The sequence below is a fragment of the Geospiza fortis genome, unplaced genomic scaffold (genome assembly GCF_000277835.1).
Source record: "Geospiza fortis unplaced genomic scaffold, GeoFor_1.0 scaffold112, whole genome shotgun sequence".
Taxonomy (NCBI): Eukaryota; Metazoa; Chordata; class Aves; order Passeriformes; family Thraupidae; genus Geospiza; species Geospiza fortis.
In genome coordinates, this window is record NW_005054298.1 from 22,341,146 (window position 1) to 22,363,759 (window position 22,614).

Here is a 22,614-nt window from a genome sequence, read left to right on the forward strand (position 1 = left end):
AAAAACACAGTTCTCTCTCAAAGTTGAGCAGTCTCAAAGATAAAGAAGCACAATTTCAATCAAAGAATTCAAGATGGCCTAAACTTAAACACGTGCTTTGTACAGAGACATTAGACCCTGAGTACCCTGCACCACAGAAAACAAAATCTGTAAGCCAGCTGAATACAGAGAAAGCAAGAGACAACCAATTAACAAATTAATTTCTGGTATAATGATACCATCTCTCTTGGATTTCATGGAAATGCATCATAGGTAAATTTGACCCTTTGGCTCATTGAACTTTGACTGAGATAATTATATCAGGCTTTATACAAATAATTAGTCAATACTTTCATTTAACTTGATGTTTATTCATGGTGTTATGATACAAGTCCCACAGTGTTTCTTGCAGGTTCAGGAGTGTTGCTTGTAGGTGCACCAGCATTAGGTCCTATGTGGTGATGAGAAAGCTTTAAAACTACAGTCCAAATAAAAGTAAAGAAATTTCTGTTCTGCTTAACTGTTCCATCTTAAAGCCAAGAGCGCACCTACCATTTTGATTTTTACCCCCCTATTTGGCTACAACTCCATTACTTCTGGTTTGTAATAATGACCTATACAGGATGTTGCAAATGCATAAAACTCAACAACTTTAAAGTTCATACACTATGTAATCTCAGAATAGCTGATTTTGTTAAGATATTATCTGTCCAAGTTCAGCTAATGTAAAGTTCCCCAACAATTCTCCGCTCAAAGGCCACAAGGAAAGGACTGGACTAGGCACAAAGAACGTATTTTGCAGCAAAGTTCATCCCAAAAGTTTTATAAGAGACTTTTTCCCATTTTTTATAAGAGATTTTTTTCCATTTATAACTCTATGGTTATGACTTTTTTCTTTGTTCCCAGGGGAAAACTTAGATATTCACAGTTTGATAAAACTTCTGAATGTTTGCCCTGGGACATGGAAAAGGAGTCTCTAGAGACCCATTAAATACTTAAATGACCAGGAAAGTAAAATTATTCCAGGAAAGTAGCCTAAATGTTTGCACAGTGTTTGACAGAGGACAATTTCTTTTACTCATAGAATTAAATTCAATTCCACTCATCTTTCCATACTGTTTTTCAAGGATGAGATTTTTTAAAAAATGCTTTTAAAGGGATGTACTCCCCTTTCAGACAAACGTTTTTCTGCTAAACTACTGTACACAGAAATCTCTAATCTGCTGCTGGAGAATGTCAGTCATACTTACATTTTCCTCTTTCTCATACAATAACTGTATAGTCTGTTCAAAATACACATTTTAGACACTTACCACTAGTGATCTTGATTTGTTAATTTGAAAGCATTTTCATCACAGTAGTGGCTTGTTTGACTTCTGGCGTCTCTACAAGATCCTTTGTGCATGCAGCTCAGATGGCACCTGGAAAAGATGAACTGCAAAGAATGTGGTATAAAGCAGTTGTCTTGATTTATTTTCATCATGTCAGGATATGATACATGTTTGAGCCTATGGGATTCTTTCCATTCATTTTCAATCTAGGTAGATAGGGGCCCTGCTTAATTCCACTTACACTGAACTTGGATTATAAAATTTACACCATGCCATGGAGGTATCTCTCAAAGTCATACCCTCCCTGAAGAATTGTTTCTAACAAGTACAGTCCCAGTGCCCCCTTCAATTTCAACCACAGTATGACTTTTTTTGTGCAAAAAATATTTTATTGGTTATGTTTTTCTTCATGTGAGGGCTATTTTAGCCATGAAGGCTAAGAAGGCAAAACTCGCTTAAAAAAATGTTTTCAAACATGCCATGAGGATGTGAGTGAGTTTGTGTGGCAAACTGGGACAGTAATGGGAAAATTGTGACCTCCCAAATGGGTGAAAGGGTTGGAAACAACCATATATATACACTGTCACTTCTCAAAGTCAGTCACACACAAAGGAGCAAAAATGCTCCAGGAAATCAAATTTGTAACTAACACTCAGAAGCTTCACAATCCTTGCCCTCAAATCAGATTTATTTGGGAATATCATCATAGGATATATGGACAAATACAGCAGAATAAAAACACACAGTTGTAGATTGCCTTCTTGAAAATTAAATTTAAAAAAAAACTGGCTAGATCATAACCCATAACAATATTACATAATATATCTGTCATATATCTCAAGATAAAAGTACAAAATAAAACTCTTGAGGGCTCATTTATAGCTACAGCTGGTCAGTGTGCTCGATGCAGGGTACATGCCCAGAATGCTGTGGGAGAGATGCAGATACAAACACCATTTCTTAGGGCCCCATGCAGTGTTTTGGTAGCGCAGCCTTACAGGTTTCAGAGATAAAACTACTGTTCTGGAGAGGCTCTCTCAAGAAGCCTTTCTCCCAAATGAACCCAAATTTCACCCAGCCCAAAGCCTTAACCAGCATGTGTTGGCTCTATTGGTCTTTTCCATCAAAGAAAATTTCTCCTCATCCAAACAACACACCAAGCTTTGGGTCATGTCCAGGCAAAATCTTGCTGAGAATAAAGGAAGGAAGGAAGGAAGAGAGTCAGCTGGCATTAACAAAAATCTAAGACTCTTCTTGTATTTCAGTAACATCTACCACAGTGATAAAATCTGAACACAAATGAGCAAATAGGATTATTTATAGAAAAATCACTCCTCTATCCTAATGAATGAGATCTGCAGGCAGTGAGCACCTCCTGTGAGACCAGGAGCTTCTTCTAGCTTCTGCAGAGGGAGATCTTGGTGCTCACTATGCCAGCAGGACACTGAGAGCCCCACAGGGTGCTTCAAGTTCTCTGCAGAACCTGTTATATTTTCTACTTGTATTTCCAGGGTAAAATTTTTGTGGAGTAATAAATGTCAATGGGATAGAGACGCAAAAAAAATTTAAGTTCAACTATGGTAAAAGCCTGAAAGTGAAAATACAATATAAAGATTAAATTCTGATTGCTTCTGACTTTCAGGCTCAGTGAATCATAAATTATCATGTTGAAAAACAGTCCGTAGCAAATATCTAACTGGCCCAGTTTTCAAAGATAGTAGTTGTCTTTTGTTCTTTTCAAATTTGGTGGGAACTATAGATTATCTACTTATCTAAAATAAGTTTCTGACTTTTCAGATCTTAATCAAAAAGATTTTCCACTGCCACAGCATATGGCAACTTACAATTAAAAAAAGTCTGATATGACCATTAAATTTCTTCTCTTGTCGTAAGGACAATAAGAAGCCATAAGATGGTTTACATTTTATTACAAAGGAAAAAAAAAAGAGTCCAACATTCCCAAAAGGGATGCAAAGGTGCACAGAGCGGTCCAGGCTACTAATAATTTGCTCAAACACCAGCAGAGAATATATATAAATTCTTAACTCTTAGCAAAAAATATTGATTGCGTTATAACATCTATGATACAATTTCATCTGTTAACATTTCATTCGTTAACGGCACTGTACAGAAATTTGTCCATGCTAAATACAAGCTTTGGACCAGATACACAAAACAATTTAAATGTATTTTTTACATCCTATATGCACAAACATTTCTTAAGTTAAAACTATGCATACTACTTATGCATAGCACATATATGGCTTACATATTCAACGACAGGAATTCCACCTTTTGGCTTGCCCCTGTCCCAGGGCTCAGAGCTTACACTGTTCCCAGCCCAACTTTGACTGCTCTGCTGTCAGAAAAGAGACAGTCAACAGGTATAGACATGTAAGGGTCAGCAAAGGGGATTGTTTCATGATTCCTTCTTCAGTTGGACAAAGCGTGCCCTTGTGGAGGTGGAGCCTGATGCCTGCTGAGCTCTGGTTGGATCCCTGAAGCAGCACATGAACAGCACACAGGTCTCAGTCGCCCTTGGCACAGAGGAGAGTGCCGCTGCCCCCACAAGTCCCCTTCAGAGCGGACCATGGCTGATTAGAAAGACTTTTTGTTCCGTGAGGTAATAACCACAGGGTCCAAAAAGGAGAACAGGGAGCATCAGGAGCCACCTGAGTGCCTACAACCTGAACGGGAGCCTAGAATTTCCTGGCAGGTTCCAGCAGAGGGAAATGAGGTTGGCTGCAGCTGTGTACGACACCCAGAGAAATCAGGAGGGGTCATGTGCAGCTCGAGGGAAGAAGAGATGAAAAGAGTTCCTTTGTGGGCACAGTTTGGGCTGGAGGGCTCATTCTGAGGCTTCTTGCAGAGGTAACTGCCTGTGTGCTGCTGTTCTTGCTGCCCCTCCAAAAGAAACAAACTCTAGGAAAGATGTTGCTGGATGCATGTTGTCACCTTTGCATTTGAGATAAACCATGACACAAGGCCTCTGTGTCACCTTCCAATTCTGTCTGAGAGCCAACACAACACTTTCCTGAAGTGAAGCTAGTTTCATGTATTTCTGTTGCCATCTCTTCCACCCAATAAAACAATGAGTACCAGCTTCATGGAAGGGCTGACACCAGTGTGTTGTTGTTCAAAATATTACAGGATTCAGAATGTTTTAATCTTTAATGCCAGATGCTATTCAATTAATTTTTAAGAGATATTTCAAAAACTTTCAAATTTGTTCAATACCAGTTCTGTCCATATGGCAGCCACTGCAGGGGGGAAGAATCTTCATTCGTGCAGGCTGGTCAGCGCAACTTTGCAACTTCCCTGTACAGTTTACAAACATTTATTTCCAGATATTTTAAGGAAGCTAACAAGTAGGACTTTTATGGTGCATGCAGCATGATTGCATGAACAAGTATCTAGAAATACATTTCATTTTGATTTTCCATTTTCAGTGGACACCAGCAGCAGTGACACGTAACAGCAATCCCAGGCAGATGACAAACATCATGTTTTCACACGTCTCATGATGGAAATGTCTGGTACCAGTGATGCAACAAAGCAAGGTCCAACTTTGGCTGAAAAGATTATTTTGGCTAGTTTAAGAAAGCAGAATAGAAGAGGAAATAGCAACACAAAAACAACTGAAATCTTGCGAATTTTTAAGTGCCTTGAGTTACCAGCTCAGGGTTTTACATTTTACATTTTTGAACATTTTGTTCAATCACTCTCCACAGAAATAGGATGATCCAAGAACAAGTTGACAGATAACAGCCTCTGAGATCATGAGGTAGGAACAGCTAGAGTTCTTTTCTCCTGCAACAGAGGTCAAATGAAAATTCATAAACAAGAGATTTCTGATACTACTACTTTCAATATTCCACATACTTGAATTGAGGATGATTTATCACATGATCATTTAGTCTGACACTAAGGATTCAGATTGAAAAGTACTGGTTTTCCCTTCTTTATACTGAATTTTTTAAGGTGAGATTGAAAGTGGGATATTCTGTGTCCTCATTTTAACATTTTGTAATATAAGCACAACTGGGGTGGAATAAAGAGGTTAAGAACAGCATTAAGCAAGCCTTTATGGTATAAAACACTCCCCACTGAAAGAAAGAAATTACCAAATTACCTGTCCTGCCTGAAATGTCAGAAGCTTATAAGAAATAGCAGATCTAGTTCTGTACCAGTGCTTCTGTCTGCTCCGTGGCTTTTACAATATCTTCTGACTTCTTACAGTGTTTAGGCTCACCTGGAAGGTAAACAAATGTGATTGGCAACCTGAATGGGGAAGTTAACCAAGTCAAGAGAATCTGCACAGCCATAGACAGACAGAATCTAGTTCCTCAAGATATTTTAAGGATAAAATGAGGTTTCAGTCACTGCTTCCTTTAATTGCTTTCTCACCAGAATAATCATCAGCTTGAATTAAATAATCATTATGGTTAATCCACAAGGCAAAAGATAGAATGAAAGCAATAGATCACAGCATGAAACAAAACTATGAAGACTTTTACATGAGTGTGAATAAAGTGGGTTTGGTTCATTTTTTTGTTCCAGCTTATTGAAAGTCAAAATTCCCCCTCTGCAAAGCACTGTTTAAATCCTCTTTACTGTAGGCTTTCAAATCAGAGTCTGAGTTCCTCCCAGATAATGAAAGATGCCAGTGTCAGGTTCTAAGAGCTAAATTCAATCAGATAGGAGAAATGACACAGAGTAACACAAGCAGCTTTCAAACTAAGTGATACAACACGAATCTCAAGTAGACAATCATAGAATCAAACTGTTACTGAAACTATTCCTTCAGCAGCTTTGAATGAGTACAGCTGAGGAATTTCTACACTGAGATGGGAGGCAGGGTACAATATAGCAAACTCACAGTGTTATTTACTAACTACATATAATAACTTCTCAGTTTTATCCACTGGATCGAGAGATCCCACCAGTAAGAACACTGACTTGAAAATGTCAGAAAGAAAAAGCATAGAAGTCTCAAAAGTGGAAAAGATGATCTGGGAGAAGCTTAGAAGTTATGAAAATAGTGAGAGGAATATTTTTGAAAGCCAGAAAACTAAGGTAGAAGACGCTGAAAGCAGATGATGCATGATCTGAAAGAAAAATTGAAAGATGGTGGCGAATTGAAGAGGCTGACTGTTTAGAAAAGAGAATAGGAAGAGAGGAAAGAAAACTCAAGTGAACAAGCATGAAGAAAGAAGAAAATTAATACCTACAAATCTGCCATGGCTTCACTGTAAACGAGTAAGAATTGCTACTGATTTCACCTTTGTTTCACTACTTTGAATGGCAGCAGCGTGTGTGCTGCCCACTCTGTAATGCAGGCACAAGCAGATGGGCCACATTCCCACAAACAGCATCCTACACCACTCCTTATTTTCAATCAATTTAATGTAGGCGGAATACAGACAACCAATACTTCAAAGGCTTTTAAAGTCTCAAAACTGGAATAACATTAATAGAACAAGCATGTCTACAGATCTTTCAGCCTGTGGCTCTTTTTGGAGGGATATAGCAAAACTTTATTAGCATTATTATCCATAAAAACAACAACAACAAAAAAATAAGAATAAAAAAAGGGTGGGAAGAAGTATGAAAGCAAAAGCTATTTATCTAAATATTTAGATTTTAAACTTGACAATGGAGTTTGTGGAAGCCTTAAAACAAAACAATTCACAAAATCACAGAATATGCTGAGTCCTTTGGATGATCCCAAGGATCATCATGTCCAGCTCCTGGTCTCGCTCAACACCCCTTCCAAGAATCACACCTTGTGCCTGAGAGCCTTATCCAAATGCTTCTGAACTCTGTCAGCCTTGGTGCTGTGGCCACTGCCCTGGGGAGCCTGTTATGGCACCCAGCCACCCTCTGGGTGAAGAACCCTTTTCTAATACCCAACCTAAACCTCCCCAGCATAACTTCAGGCCACTCCCTCAGGTCCTGTCACTGCCACCACAGAAGAGATCAGTGCCTGCCCCTTCTCTTCCCCTCATGAAGAAGTTGTAGCTACAATGAGATCTCCCCCCAGTCTCTTCTTCTCCAGGCTGAACAGACCAAGCAACCTCAGCTGCTCCTCATATGGCTTCTACTCCAGACCCTTCCCATCTGTGGCCTCCTCTGGAAGGTCCCTAATAGCTTAATATCTTTCTTATATTGGGGTATAAATTTCAAAAAACAAAACAGTAACTTCTAAGGCGTATATAGCTTTCTGTTTGTGCATCAAGTTTTTTTACGTGCTTTAAAAATGTGGTTGCTAATGGCTGTTATTTTATAAACCCTATCCTTTTTATAAACACATTATTTGCTTTTTTAATCTAACCTTCCCTCCATCCTTATCCCATGCCTGAACAGGGCTGCCTTCCCTTAGTCCCAGGCTCCTGGTGTGCCCAAGGAGCACCAAGGAAGCAGGCAGCACAGCAATCTGCTCCTGCTCTGCTGGGACACAGAGGTTCCACACTCGCTCAGCCCCCCGGGGCCACCGCAGCACTGAGCGGTCACCAAGCGTTTGCCTGGCACAGGTGACCCCCTGATGCCACCTGCAGCACCATAAATCAAACTGGCATGTGGATGGTGTGGATCTGCCCACTGCTGTTCGACCTGGCGGTTCTCCAGAGGCTCTCACTGGCTGACTGCTGGTGATGTGGAATGTGCTGCACACTCGGTGGGACTGGGCAGTCCTCTCCTGTCACAGAGAGTGGAGCTACTGGCAATCCACTTTATCACAGATTTATTATCTCCCTTGCATTTTGATATTAAGGATTAATGTGGCTATCATGACGAGTGAGGAGTTAAGTTTGCCAATTAGCATTTATAAATCATTGAAATGTGGAGTCGTTTAATTAAACATAAGCAGTTTTTAAAATTAATGTTCTAATTAATAAATCACTCAGGAGAAAAGGAAAATCATCACTTAAAAAAATCACCTTATAATAGTTTCATTTAATCTTGTACCATTCAATTAAATTAAAGTGAGATGATGGAAAGGAAAAAAGGTATTTGTGTTGAAAAACAACATTCAGTCTCAACTGCAGTGGTTGTAACAGGGACCCTTCAGTCTTCCCTTTGCACCAACCTGGACCCAGGGCAGAGCTACTCCTGTCATTAAAATGTGATGGTCTACAAGAACTACACCTAGAATGAGATGTGACACAAAAAGCAGAAAACAGCCCCTTTTAAATTTTTTTTAAATGAGGAACCCCCACATCCAAACATTCATTGGCAGCTCCCAAGAATGCCCACACATCATCTTTCAGTGTTCCCCAACTGCTGCAACTGAATCACAGAAAACTTAACTGGATTTTCTGCTTTTTACAAAAGACAGAACAATGACAGCTAACATATGAAATTTCAACCTGAATAACCATGTTGCTTTTCTTTTTCCTTTCTATCTCACCCTCCCAGCCCTAGCACCCACAGGTGTTCACTTCACCCCAGGAGTCAGCAAGCACTCTGGACATCCCCCCCTTAGCCTTCTACCCCCACATCCTCAGTACAGAAACTACAAAAGTAGACAAGTCTTCTTCTTGGAAGAAACATGGAGAGTGTCCTGACAGATGTATGGTGTCTCTTAGAATACTCAAATAAGTCTAATTTGTGAAACAGAGAAAGGTCATGTGTTTGCTACCTTCTGCTTGCTTGAAGCAGCATTCCATTGAAAATGTCTGACCTTGGTTAAAAGAGTCCTGTCTGGATCCACTGGACGTCAAGAGATGTGCAAAAACAGTATTAAAAACTTAATGGCTTCTTACTAATTTAATAAATTTCCCAGTTTGAAGTTTCAAAGTAAAATGCATTCTCTAAAAAATTTCCTGCCTTAGAAAACAAACAAGATTAGCATTTTATAAGATAAGAAATCTCTGTTCTCATTGGAAAGGTGGGATGTAAAGATTGAAAGGTGGAATGTAAAGATTGAAAGGTGGAACATAAAGTTCACACAACAACATGAACTAACTGCATGCTGAGCTGTATCTGATCTCTCAAACATCATTTTTGTTGGTGAGCCATCTGAAGACCCACAAGTACAGCTACACCACATCTGCCTTCTGCCAAGTCTGAAAGATAAAAGATGCAGCTTTTCCTACAGCATTCCTCATCCAGGAGATGGAGAACTTCTCTAAGGCACTTAAATTTTAAGTTGAGCTTTAATACAAACCTGTTGTAAAAAATACATGTCAAAAGATAAAAGTCAGTTATTAGACAACATCAAATGCTGTGAAAGCAATTTTAGTGTAAATATTTTGATTTAGGGCCCTAAATTAACCATCTGGTATTTCTGATGGAAAAAAACCTGTCAACAATAAAAGCATGGAGCCATGGAATGTGGAAATCTAGAGTAGGTGGGAGTTCTCCATAAAAAGGTTTTTTGAGAAATATGCCAAGTCATATACTCATGCCTAAGCTAAGCATTATAAGCACTTCAATGCTGCTGCTCAGACAATGCCATACTTCTGGCACAATATTGCAAGGCTTACTGTCATTAAAGCATTAATGAGTTTCACATTTTAAGTAAAAGCGAGGAAAAGAAGTGTCATTATATCCTTGATTCTTCTTATTACCCTAACACCTCAAAGCTTATTCTAACTATAAGCAAACTCACAAAATAAAATGAAGATGTACAGTGTCTTCCTCTTCCTTTGATAACATCTGTTCCTCATGGCTTGAGCGTGTTGCCCTTGATACTGTGTTGCAATCTCCAGATACTAGACATGGCCACCTTGGGATAAAATACTTACGCTCTATAAACATATTCTGACATTTTAGTGATTCTCTGGCTGCTCCACATGTCTAGCAGCTACAGTCAAGAGACTGATCTTCCTGATTAAGCGAATGACACAGTCCCATGACTACTACAGTTGGCAAATTCCATCTACTTAAGCTTAACTCTTAGATTCACACTATGCTTGGTACAAAGGATGTGGTTTACAAAATAACAACCATATTATGTACCCAAACTAAGAGGAGCAGATATTAATAGTGTAATTACTTATTCAAAAAGAAAATGGTAGATAGATCTGTTCTGGATAAGTTCACCTTATTCTTTAAATTATTCTAAAACCATTCTTCTAGTTCAACTAAAGTATATTCTCAAAAGAATTATCTAGTAGATCCAAAATAGTTGATATCAAGAAGCAGATTTTTTTTTATGCTTCTATTTGATGTTTTAGGATACTTCCACTTTTACACAGCCTGAAGAAACTGCCCTGTGCTGGTGGTTTGTCCAACACCTTATTTCAATATTTTACATTGCTGTTGATGTTTGTCAGGGAGATACCAGACACTGCTGCAGCTTCACCCTGGACAGCTCCATGAGACTGGCTTGTGCTCTGTGATGAAGCATTACCATTCAGTGGGTCTGTATTCTGGGTCTCTTGCTGGGCATCGCTGAGATCTTTCTGGTTCGGATCAGAGTTAGTGCATTTTTCTGAGCTGGATTCATCACTCAGAGGAGTGTCCAAAGAGACTACTTGTAGGACGATGGATCTGGGAGGACAGGTTGTACCATCACTCCCCTGACTACTCTCATTTTGTGTCCTTGTTGCCTCTTCCTGTAACTGTGCATCTGTGGAATTTCTGCTTTGGTCTTTTTCCTGTTCACCAACATTGTTCACAAGTTCTTCTACAAAGAGGGAACAAAATAGGTGAATTAGATAAGAAGGATATGCCACAATTTTTTGATTTCAGAGTAGTGACATATAGAGCTGCACACAGGAACACTGTGAACATCAGTTTCTGCATGAGGTCATGCCAGTGCTTACTATGGGTCAGATTCTGCTCCTGATTGTACAACTGCAGCTGAATGTAGCGGTCCTCTTTCTGGTTTGATGTCTAATATGTGTCTCCTTTTTGGCCATAATACAGAGCAAGGAGCATCATCAGACAACAGTAACCTGAAGGATGGGAGCAGGAGGACCCCTTCTGCAGGCATGTTCCTCTGCAGTGGTGTTACTGACACAGGACTAGGAAGAGCAGAGCTCATCAGTTCTGCAAGAGAGAGAGTGCATGGAGGGGAATGCCCTCCTGGGGATGGGGCAGGCATCAGAACTAAGGGGAAGCCCTGAAGGAAATTGGCCTATCAACCTGGAAAAGTCCAAACCATCCAGTTGGGAACAAGCTGGAACAAGCTATAGGGTGTTATATATGTGCTGTCCAGTACCACTGCCATTTTGGCTAAAGGCACATCTAGAATGGGAAGAAACAGATATGGGGGAAACTGTGCTTCAGGGGACAGCAGCAACAGGAAAAAATAATGTTTGTGGAAGGCTCTACTCCTTACTTTATTGCAGAGACCCAGAGAACAGTACAAATGAAATGGCCCAGAGTAAAAGGAGAAAGAACAGAACAGCACAAAGAGGTGGCACCAGGAATAACTAGATGAAAAAGAAACAGAGAATGGAAAACTTGTGATGGCAGGTGAAGTGTCCAACAAAAAATAAATGCACCATCTTCATGGAGGGCCTATTTTCTTGCTATCGTAATCTGCATTTCATAAATTTAGATTTTAGAATCTGTACACTAGTATAGAAGATACCAAATACTGTCAATTTAAAAAGTTAGCATTGCAGTTTGAACAACATGGGCATAAAACAGCTGCATGATATTGCACAAAATTTCTAATTTGGATGTTAGAAATTACTAAGGAAGGAAACCAAGCATTGAGATACTGACGGAGTTCAACTGGCGACTCCCAGAAACTCTGATTTTGAGTGACCAGTCCAAATGCAGGCCACAGGGGATTGCACATGACAACTGAAAGATAACCCAGACTGTAAGCACATTTTTATTGCTGTCAGCATTTTGCACCACCTCACTTTTCTAAATCCAGATAAAAGTTCCCCCTGAAGTACAATCTGGTCCGTGAAATGGGATGGAAGGGAACATCTTCAAACCCAATGTGCAGAAGCATGGAGTGATTAATTTCCTTTTTTGTCATTTATGCTTTCTAGTACACTTCTTTAAGAAATCAAGAACTTTAAAATTTGATCCATTTCTACATTTTTAAACCATTTTTTCCAAAACTTTAGTGTCCTGCTTGGTTTAGATTCCAAATCTTCTGAAACTTGGACAAGTAGTCTTTTTTTACAGAGTTCAATGTAGCTCTTACAAAGAAGTGGTTGGGTTAAAGCCATTGAAAAATATGTATACAGAACTTGATGCAAGTTATGTTCAATCTAGAGACATTATTTAAAGCACCTGTCACTCATGATATAACCTACCTACATAAAGCGTTTTTGCTAAGAAAGTGATTTATGTGCCATATTCGCCTACAAATGGCACAACTACAGCATTTTTCCTTAGCTTCATTTAAAAAACCCAAGAAAATGAAAAGATAAAATATTTCACATGCTGTTCAGATGCATCAGTAAGTTAAAAAAAGCAAAGCTGAAATACGAACACACATAAAACTGTAATATTAATGTAGCTCATGCTGGTGAGATTTTTTAACCAAAAACCTAGTAAGAAGAGAGTATTTTTCTCACTGAATGTTGTTTTAGGACTATTCTAGCCAGAATTCAGGTGTGTCTTGGTGTAACTGGATGGCTGACCATTTTATTCTCAAATAAGAAAGTTCAGAATATTCATACATGCAAAATCCACTGTTATTTTTTGTTCATAAAGCTGAATATCCAAACTTAAAATTGTTCTTCTTCACTCCCTAGCAAACTTAAACTGGCAAATGAAGGTTAAAAGTTTAATTATAACAGCTCTGATGGTTTGTTCCTCATTTAAGTCATTATGGTCTCCAATTTCTATGACAGTCCTTGACATGATCTCAAATTTGTCAATTTAAGGATACCTAACCCAGAGCCAAATTCTAATTTGGGACTAACTGATGGATGGAGCTTTGAAATGAAGTATCTCTGCACCAAGATACACTTGGTTATACACCAGATAAAAGTGAAGCGTTCTGCAGTTAAACTGGTGTAAGACTACAGGACCACCACCAGGAGTGGCTGGTGGGAGTGACTGAGACCGAGAAGCCTCAAGTACAAAATTCTCTATGGTGATGTCACAAATGTCATTAAGAGCCCTCCCTCTTCTCTTAGTATTAAGTCTGTCACCTGCTGGATGTCTGACTCTATGTTCTGACTTGCTTTGCTCCCCTCAGCTTTAATCCACTGCTAGAACGATGAAAAACGCTGGGTTCTTGTGGTATGTCAGCCACTTGTGGAATATGCTATATGTGCTGGGAAAATGTAGATTTCTGCTTTCTATAAAAGCTAATAATTGAGTACAGCTATTATTGTAATTATCTATATTACACGAGACCTTTATATTGCATACAATATTTGGAATTCTCTATAATTTTTGTCCTATATCACTCTGATGAAACAGAATTATCTAGCAGTCTAAATGAGGCTGAGACTGGGCCAGTGACCAAATAAGTAGAATTCAAGCAGGGCAATGCTAAATTAATCCTGCTAGTGTAAGAGAAATGGAGCTGGCATGATGTCTGACCCCCAGTGCTGTGCAGGAGGAATTGTAATAAACACTGTGGCAGTCTCTGCCTCCAGCCAGCCACAAAATGCCAGGACCCTCACCCTGCACTGGGCTTCTGGGAAAAGCAAGCTCCCCTTTCCTATGGGCACATTACCATGGCCAGCCAGAGATGGAAATGAAGTGTGCTAAATGAACCAGGTAATCTGGCATTTGAACAGTCTCGATATTCAATATAAATAAATGGATTAATAAGATATAAAATATTAAACAACTACCCATCTTGGCCCTCAGAAAGGTTTTTGTGTTTTGGGGTGAGTCTGTTAGGCACCTAAGAGCTCAGGGACTGTCACAGCCATTCAGATAAAGGCAGGCAGGAGGACATTGTGCAGCGCAGTCAGCTCAGGGTATGTGTTGTTGATGTTGCTACTGGTTTTGCTCTCTCTGCTTTAACTTGGCAAAAGTGCCAGAAGTCAGGCCTGTTTATGTATTTTTCAGCTGTTGGGTTTGTTTTCTTTACAAGAATCCAAGTGTTATTCAGCAAAATTTGTGTGAATTCCTCTATAAAATAAATGGATTCTATTAACCCTTCCTATAAAGGACTGTGCTCTAAGGCAGGAAAGAGCACAGAAATGTAGAGCAGTCCTTTATGGGAAGCAATAATGGCATTTGACACAAACATGATAGAAAGGGTGTCCTTCCTCCATTGTGTTCAGGCTGTTGGCAAAATAACTGTAATACAATATTTTGTTTGGAAAACTGGCAGGACTCGTAAGGCAATAGCCAAATTTCAGAATAGCTGAAAAATTCTGGTACCCAGTAATTTTGTATTTGCACAAAATGCGTTAACTAGTGAAGGCAACTTCTTTCCTCTCTTCTTTTAATCAGATTATACTCTTTTTTTATTAAGTCACTAGGGTTTTTTTTTTGTTTTTCACTTAACAGGTGTCAGAAAATTTAATTGATTTCTTTAAGTTCTTTTTGTTTGTTTGTTTGCTGGAGTGAATGGGAGCACTGAATCCCTATCAATCCAATGAAAGACTGCAATGTCCATGAAACACTAAAACTGCCACAAGACTCAACCTCTAGCCCCCAGCTGTAGCAGTCTGTGGTGTCCCCAAAGTACCCCAGATGCCCTGGAGGTTCTGTACCATCAACTACAACACTGCTTTCCACCAGCCCTGTTTGTTACTGCCAAGGTGTGCAGCAACACTTTCAGGACATGGTCCAAGTGGTGAGGAAGCTTTGCTACATTTTGGAACTTTCTCTTCTGTGTATGTCCATCAACTTTCTTTTATCACCTTTCTGTAGTATACAAAAGAGGATTCAACTGCTTGTATGATGGTTGTAAAATATCTTCCTGTTTACAGCAACTGCATCACTTGACCATGTCTTGATTCAACAGGAATAGAGAGGAAAAACACAAAAGCCATGTGCAAGCAGGACATCTCAAACCAGCTAATGGCAGTGACTGTAAATCCCAGTAAAACAAATATCTGCTCAATCACACTGCTATTGTGTTGAAAATAAGCTACAATTCTTAACCCTTACAGAAAGACATGATGACATGAGAGTTTTAACAATTAGGAAACTACTGAATTAGAGAGGAAAGCTGTTAATCTTCACTAAGAATTAAATTATTTGAGGACTCTGTAATGCAGAATGCTGCTGGATGTTATGGAATCTCTGTGTATACTATGACAAACTTTGATTTCTAGGTTTGTCTGCCTTTTCTTACTGTAAAACGAAATTCCAGAAAGCAGAGACAAAACACCGAAACCAGGACAACATGGGAAGGAAATGTACCTTTCTAGGAGACATGTTCTCACATCAGCCATTTTAAAGAGAAAATGAAAAGACCAGGACAGAGCATCAAAATTCTGCAGAGAAGGAGAAGACTGATCCTGGTGTGTCTGGAACTATGAAGTAAGTTTTAAGATGTGCCCAAAAGTTCCCAAACAACCATGATTACCCCCAGCCAACCTGCCATTTTCAAACCCAAGAAAATATTGCAGTAATGCACAGAGTTATTTAGGTACTAATTCCTCCCCCTTTCTACTCATCACACAAATTTCATCACAGTTATAGGAGTATATAAAACCACTGCAAACCATGTAATCCAGTGGCACTTAATGTTATAGCATTATGTCATATAGAAAAAGTAGCAAAGACTAAATTAGTTAATTAAATTGAAACTTTTCACTAAAGGACTTGGTTAAAAATAATTTGTGAGTTTATGGTTTCCTGGAGTTGCTACCTCCACCTTCTACTTCTCTTTTGCTGTATAGCTGTAAGCACAGGGGATTGAATGCTGGAATTTTTGGGACAGGGAGTGGAAGGGACATGCTGCTGTGATCCTGCTAGAGGGAAAAGGTTCTTAAAGTGATGTAGACTGTCATGTGCAGAGACAGGCCAGCTCTCTGATGTGCACTCCAGAGAGATATAAAACAGGTTCCATTATTAGGTCAGTTACCATTCCTTTGTCTGTGATTTACCAGGTATTGCCAATACCAACCATTTCTTCCTACTCTTAGCTCAACCCACTCCTTGCACTTACTCAGACCATGCTGAAAAATTCTTCTTTTCCCACTTAACACGTTTCTGAATTAGTTCAGAAACTAATGACCTAAGTATTTTAGCACTGCAATTAAAATCACTGTCACTGATACTAGATGGGACTCCTTTAGCCTCCTGAATTGATTAGTTTCCAACAGAATAAAACCGTCCATTAGGGTAGATTTCATGTGCCAAACTGTCAGTCAGTTTCTGTGACTGTCACACACATCCTCCCACGGCCCGCCCTTCCTAGCGGCTGCTAAGTCACATTAACATGCTATCAGATCATCACTCTCAGATTTTCACATTTCAGCAGCTGCTACTCTCTTCTTGTTAGAGAGTCTGCAGAGAAAATCTTTCAGACAAAATGGAACTGAGCCCTGTGGTTATTGTGACTGGAAGTATGCAGAACTGAAAGTGCCCGAGGGGAGCCTGCAGGTACCATGCACAGGTCTTTCAGAAGAAACATTTGTCATTAAAAATTGCTGCCCATGGGGGGAAAAAAGCTGATCTCTGCTCCAAAGATGCAATAGCTGTTATTTTTTCACATTTTTAGCACCAAAATTAAGCAGAGGCCAGTGTGAGAGACTCATTCAGCCTCACATATTTTTCATCCCACCTTGATGAGGTCAGCCAATCCAGGCATACACTTTCAAGCCATGCAGCCCGGTGCGCTGCCAAAAGTGTTGAGGACAACATTTGTCACTGATGTCTTTCCACACAGATAATGCAAACTTGGTTCAGGTTCTGTACCACTGAATTCTTTAGAAGAGTTACATAAGCATAAGATGAAAACAATAAGTTTGTAATGCAACTGCTGTTGTATTATCCTGAAGATGGGCCCATTTGATTGGCAGCTGGATTTTGGTGTGCTGTTCTGCATATCCTTCTGTTGTCACATGACCTCAGCTGAGTGTCCTGAGCTGCCTGTGCCTCTTTTCATTATAAACAGAAATTAACGATACTTTTTTATCCCTGTAACTTTATTTACAATGATACATACTGAAGATATTAAAGTACGTAAATCAGCAAGCATGATTATTAGTCTGTACCCTTACATTCTGTTAAGAATACCTGAGCTTGCCAAGCACAGGCCAACTTTATTATTAAATCTTTGGAACATTTTTATAGAACAAACTAAGTATGAATAAAGGAATAAACACTGTATTTTTAAAATATTAAATAATTTTTTTACAATTATGTTCTAAGAAGGGCACCGTGAAGGATCTTACATGGTAGTTAAATCTTTCCTGATAAGTTTTGTGCTTCTTACAGCTTTCTCAGTAGGTCAATAACTTTCAGACCTTAAAATCCACTTAGAACACATATTCTCTAATGAAAGAACCTCTCAGATACATCTGAGCACATTTACTGTCCATTTGCTACAATACAATAATTGCAAACAGCAGCAGCCATCAACAATATGTGTTGAAAAAAGCTCAGGATGGAATAGTATCTTCATCACTGTGTTGAGTTGAACTGAGACAGATTATGTCATGATTGTGGCTTGGAATATTAATTAAACATCAAGGCTTTCAAATTAGAATCCCAGATGTTTGATCATTATGGTAATTCCCTGTTAACATCACTCCCTGAAAGGCCTGAGAAACATTCCTCTAATTCTCCAGTGGTGAAAGGTTGAAGACCCTTAGGCTATAGAGCACTGAGCTCCCCTGCATCAATTACACAAGACATGGACTTTTTAGCAAAGTGGAGCCATCCTATTTACTGAGCCTTCTGTTAAGGAGGCTTTCAAACAGCTCAGTGCTCGAGGTAGATAAGAACTTCCCTTACTAACAGAGGCCTTTCCAAAAAGCACACTATTCCTTGCACAAGCTGCTTGCTCTGAGTCAAGCTTCCACAGCAACTGTTTGCAGGGTGGGGTAGTGCCAGCATCTTCAGGACAGCTTTCTTGTCAACAACACTGTCACTGAGAATGAGTCTTTTCCTCTGGACTGTCTGGCACAGGAGTCAGACCATCTCCTCTGGCTCTTGCTAAGGGAGCCCTTGCTCCAGCTGAACTGCCTCACACAGGCGCTACAAGTGTAACCTTATCCTGAAAAGCAGGCATGAGCTCAGGTCATCCTCAGGAAATTATATGTAATGTTGCTAGTTTCCTTTCTGTACTCCTTGGGCATCTGTAGTACTACATTTTATAGAGACAACTTCTCCTGAGCCTGTGAACTAAACTGGGAACAATATCTGCTGTTTGCAGAACCCATTGACAAGAATGCAGATGGTTCCTTCAACAGCACAAGCTCTGTTTGTCATAGTCAGCTCAGGAAGTGTGTTTGAAGATCTGCACTGAGAGCCTGCCTGTTTACTACCACAACATGGTCCTCAAACATGAGACCTCCTCAGGGCATTCAGCAATTTGTGACTTGCCATAAATTATCTAGCTAGGAACAATGATAGCACTACTTTCACCTGGCAGTGATTTTTCTCTGACATCTCTCAGTACATGCTCCTACTAACATACGAATAAAACACAACCTCATACACATGCCCAAAGCAGCCTAAAGATTTTTCATCAAGCATGGAGTCACAGAAGGTAGCATGAGATCTAGACAAGATGAAACTAATCATCTGAAGTTCAAGGGCTCAGGTTATTGACTTACAAGCTTAGTCAAACTTGGTTAATCTGAAAATAATTTCAAGGGAAAGGGGATGTATTGTAATATTTTTTATTCTTTACTAGATGTTCATTTTGCACAGCCTGATTAAGAATTTTCAGTCTTCGCAGGGTACAGCTTCAGAGCAGATATACTGGACCAGCTGAAGAAGAATCCCTTTTCCATTTAGCGCCAAGGATTACGTGCTGCCTCAGAAAGTCCTCTACAGAAAGCTATTGTTACTTAACAAAAAACTCTTCTACAGCAGTCCTCAGGGCCAACGTATGGACTGCAGATGCAGACATTCCATTCCAAATGAATGGAACATATAACTTCCACACAACCCATATAACCCACCCCACAGCTGTTAATTAATAAAAACACTTTACTATCTGTTTATTAACAAAATATAAACGTGTACTCAAAAGTATTTGCATTATTCACAAGGTTTCCTCTACAGGCATGAAGGTCTCTATGCCATGCTCCAGTCAACTGCAGATGTTGCTGCAAGTAGCCTCTTTGTGGCAGCAGATTTCTATAAATCTTTTCCCCACAGAGTAGTTCAAAAAACAGATTCAGCCACAATCATACAGAGACAATATCATTCATCAGGCACTGGCCCCAACACCAGCTATTTTCACTTACCCATCAGCTTCTCTAATGTATGTTTTACTGCCATTCCATAATTCCGCTCAGGAAGTACTTAGACATGCTTCATTGCTCAAGTTGATGGAAGAAAAGGAGGTTAGGACAACCACAACCTCAACAAAATCCATCAAGCCTTGAACATTAACATCTCTGGTTGTCAGAGTACAAAGCATGCCTAGTTTCCTGGATTTTGCTGGACCCCTCATTGATATTGACTGCAACCTTATTCAAAGTAATTTTTAAATCTCTTGCTGCAAGTAGCCCTGTGTTTTCAATGCCTGTCAACATTCCAGTAAAACCAGGCTAAATATATCATTAATTTATAGAGCACAACAAAGCCCTGGGAATGAAGTGGAAACTGCCCTTTGACAGCACTGTACCCCTCCAGAACAGCAGACCAAAAAGTTGATGCACCAGAATCAAACTGGTTAGTTCTGTGTAACTGGAAACGGCAAACTTCCAGACAACAAGTTCTCCATTACTCCACATTGAAGGACCTTTCATGTCACTAGCTCAGTGTTGCCTGATTTCTGCAGGCTGTAGCTAAGGGGCCTTGGCCACTCTAATGGTCTTCTATTATTACTGACCACTGCAAATTAGAAGTTTTTTCCTTTGACCAGCCATTATTAGTTGGGCAACACCAAAGGAAGCAATTGGTTATATAAAGCTTCTCAGGAAGAAGAGACAATATTAATGGAATCCTCTGCTCAGATGCCCCTTCCACCTGACTCTTTCAAACCTTTGTCACAAAAGATGTGGGGAAGCTTAGTCTTAATATCCTCCTAATGAGAATTTTAATTTGCACATTTAGCACTAAATTAGATTTTGCCACTGTTCAGCACTCTTTTTCTGTCTTGTCTGACACCTCTTTGGGAAAAAAGACATTGGTTTGGATGATAAAAACAAAGCTGGCACTGGGTTCCAGGATATCACTCCCAGCTGTCAGTGTCAGGTCATGTACAGCAAGACCAGTCTCAGCAGTGAAATGCTATGCTGAAATATTCCAGGTACTTACTAGGAAATAACACAGACTGTGGACAAAATATTCCCAAATGTCATTCACTTAACCTAGATTGAAGCTATAAAGTCTTCTCAACAATTATCGCTCAGGTGATTGAGAAACATTTCACTCAAGTAACTGTAACTTCAGGTAATTTTCAGGTATGGCTTATGAACTGAGCTATTCAGTGCAGGTTTGGCTTTATTAACTATCTACTGGCAAATGAAGAGTCACTTTTGGCTTGCTTGGGCCTAATGCATGCAGTGATTGCCCAAATCTTTAGATCCACTGGGTCATTTAAATAATTGCCTACAGCATAATCCCAAGAAGCCTGCAATACAGAATTCTGTTATATACAGTGGGGAACAAATAGCATTTCTAATAGCAAAGTACAACTTTCACATTTCTGAAGAAATGTGGCAGCACACAGCACTTTGAATTGTTGATTTTGGCATTTAAAGCAGATGTCAGTATGAGTTACAATTAAAAGTGCAAGAATGCACATTTCTAAACCAGACCTCTAAAGATAAGCTGTGCAGCACAGAGCCTTATTGCACAGGCTATGAGATTTATTCCCATCCCCTAACCACCTACACCTCTTTAGACCCCCTGGGAGAGCAAAACAGGAGCATCTAAAACAAACATTAAGACATAAAATATATGAGCACAACAAAACTATGCCTTTTTACAGGTTGATAGAAATTAAAAAACGAACGTAGGTGAGGTCTTAGGGAGTAACCTATAAAAACATTCTGCCTTAACATGTCATACCTTCTGCTGCTAATTCTTTCCATCTTTCTTTGTTTGCTTGAATGATCTTCATCAAGTTGTCCTTGAAGGCTCTTAGGTCTACGGTTGCTAGAGAATTTTCTGTGTGAGTCCCTCCATCACCTGTACTTTTAAACCCAGGTCGTCTTTGTGCTTCAGCATTGCTTACTGCTCCCAAACTATTTTGGCTGGACAAGGGAAAAAAAACCCAAATTATAAACACATTCAGGCAATTTTAATAATACACAAACAGTTCATGTTAATCAAGCTGCTTAGGAACTAACTTGAAAAAATAGTTTTTATCAGAGTGTGCCTAAGATGCAAGATGTCTTGCTGACCATTTCCCAGGGAATTCTTCAAAAAAAAGTGACAACTGAAAATACATTACTTGTAATCCAGTTCTTAAAAGAATGTTTACACAGACATTTTGGAGCATCTTCTTAGCTTTCTTTTTGCATGATGAATGGTATCTTTGGTTCTCACAGGAAAGACATCTGATCATTATTCTTTGACCCATTTTAAAACAAAAGGAAGACATGACATATATGACAGGTAAGTTTTGCTTGAGCTGAAAATTCTCTTCAAGTTACAAAGCTTCAAGTATAGACAAAGAAAGACATGAGTGGCTTTAAAATTCACTAAATAGAGACTGCAGCTACATCTACAGGTAAGTAGAAGTGAAATTATCCATATATGTATATGGTGGAAAAGGTGGGAAAAAAAGAATGAATGGTCTTTTTTCCTTAGAATTAAAAATTAAGACCTATTTCCAACCTTGTGCAGGTACTCACGTCTTAATATGTTTTGTTTACTCAACTTTGCTGCATGGTTTATCTCATTGGTACCACAGACAGATGTTAATATGCATACAAATGGGTTTCCATTAATCAGAAAATAGTTGCAGTGAATATACCAACGAAAACTTCACAAGAAGAGTTAACTGTAATTTCCATGTGCTCCAGAGATGTTGAATGGGATAGAATGGAACGAATAGGCCATAATTCTAGTGTTTTCCAGGCACCATCTCATGGTGTCCACACAGTAGCCCGTGTGCAATTCTCTGGCTCAGACTTTTCTGTATCATGCTACAGGCTCTCCACTCCCCTAAAAAGTGTGGCACTTGATTCCATACAATGAAAAAATTCCTTTATCCTCCATCTCACATGAGGAAGTTTTGCTGGATCATAAGCCTTTTTTCATTTTCCCCTCAGTCATGAACATCAACCAAAAATGAAGCCTGAAGCTGCTAATTATTTGCAGCTGCTAATCA

At 39.3% G+C, this 22,614-nt stretch overlaps 1 protein-coding gene and 1 long non-coding RNA gene across 2 annotated transcripts in view; both read right to left on the reverse strand.

The window, feature by feature from the left end:
- Window positions 1-329: 329 nt before the first annotated feature.
- Window positions 330-1,412, reverse strand: LOC115947825. Its single transcript, XR_004081681.1, has 2 exons — window positions 1,293-1,412; window positions 330-430 (listed from the first exon to the last, which is right to left on the reverse strand). It is a non-coding gene; the product is annotated as an uncharacterized LOC115947825 (long non-coding RNA).
- A 255-nt stretch (window positions 1,413-1,667) lies between these two features.
- PDE1A (phosphodiesterase 1A) overlaps window positions 1,668-22,614 on the reverse strand; it is a 157,035-nt gene continuing 136,088 nt past the window's right edge. The window contains exons 15-18 of the mRNA XM_031056685.1: window positions 21,348-21,532; window positions 10,666-10,941; window positions 5,443-5,562; window positions 1,668-5,120 (exon numbers count right to left, since the gene is read on the reverse strand). Of these exons, the coding sequence (XP_030912545.1) occupies window positions 5,486-5,562; window positions 10,666-10,941; window positions 21,348-21,532 (538 nt within the window). The 3' untranslated portion in view covers window positions 1,668-5,120; window positions 5,443-5,485. The remainder of the gene's footprint in view (window positions 5,121-5,442; window positions 5,563-10,665; window positions 10,942-21,347; window positions 21,533-22,614) is intronic.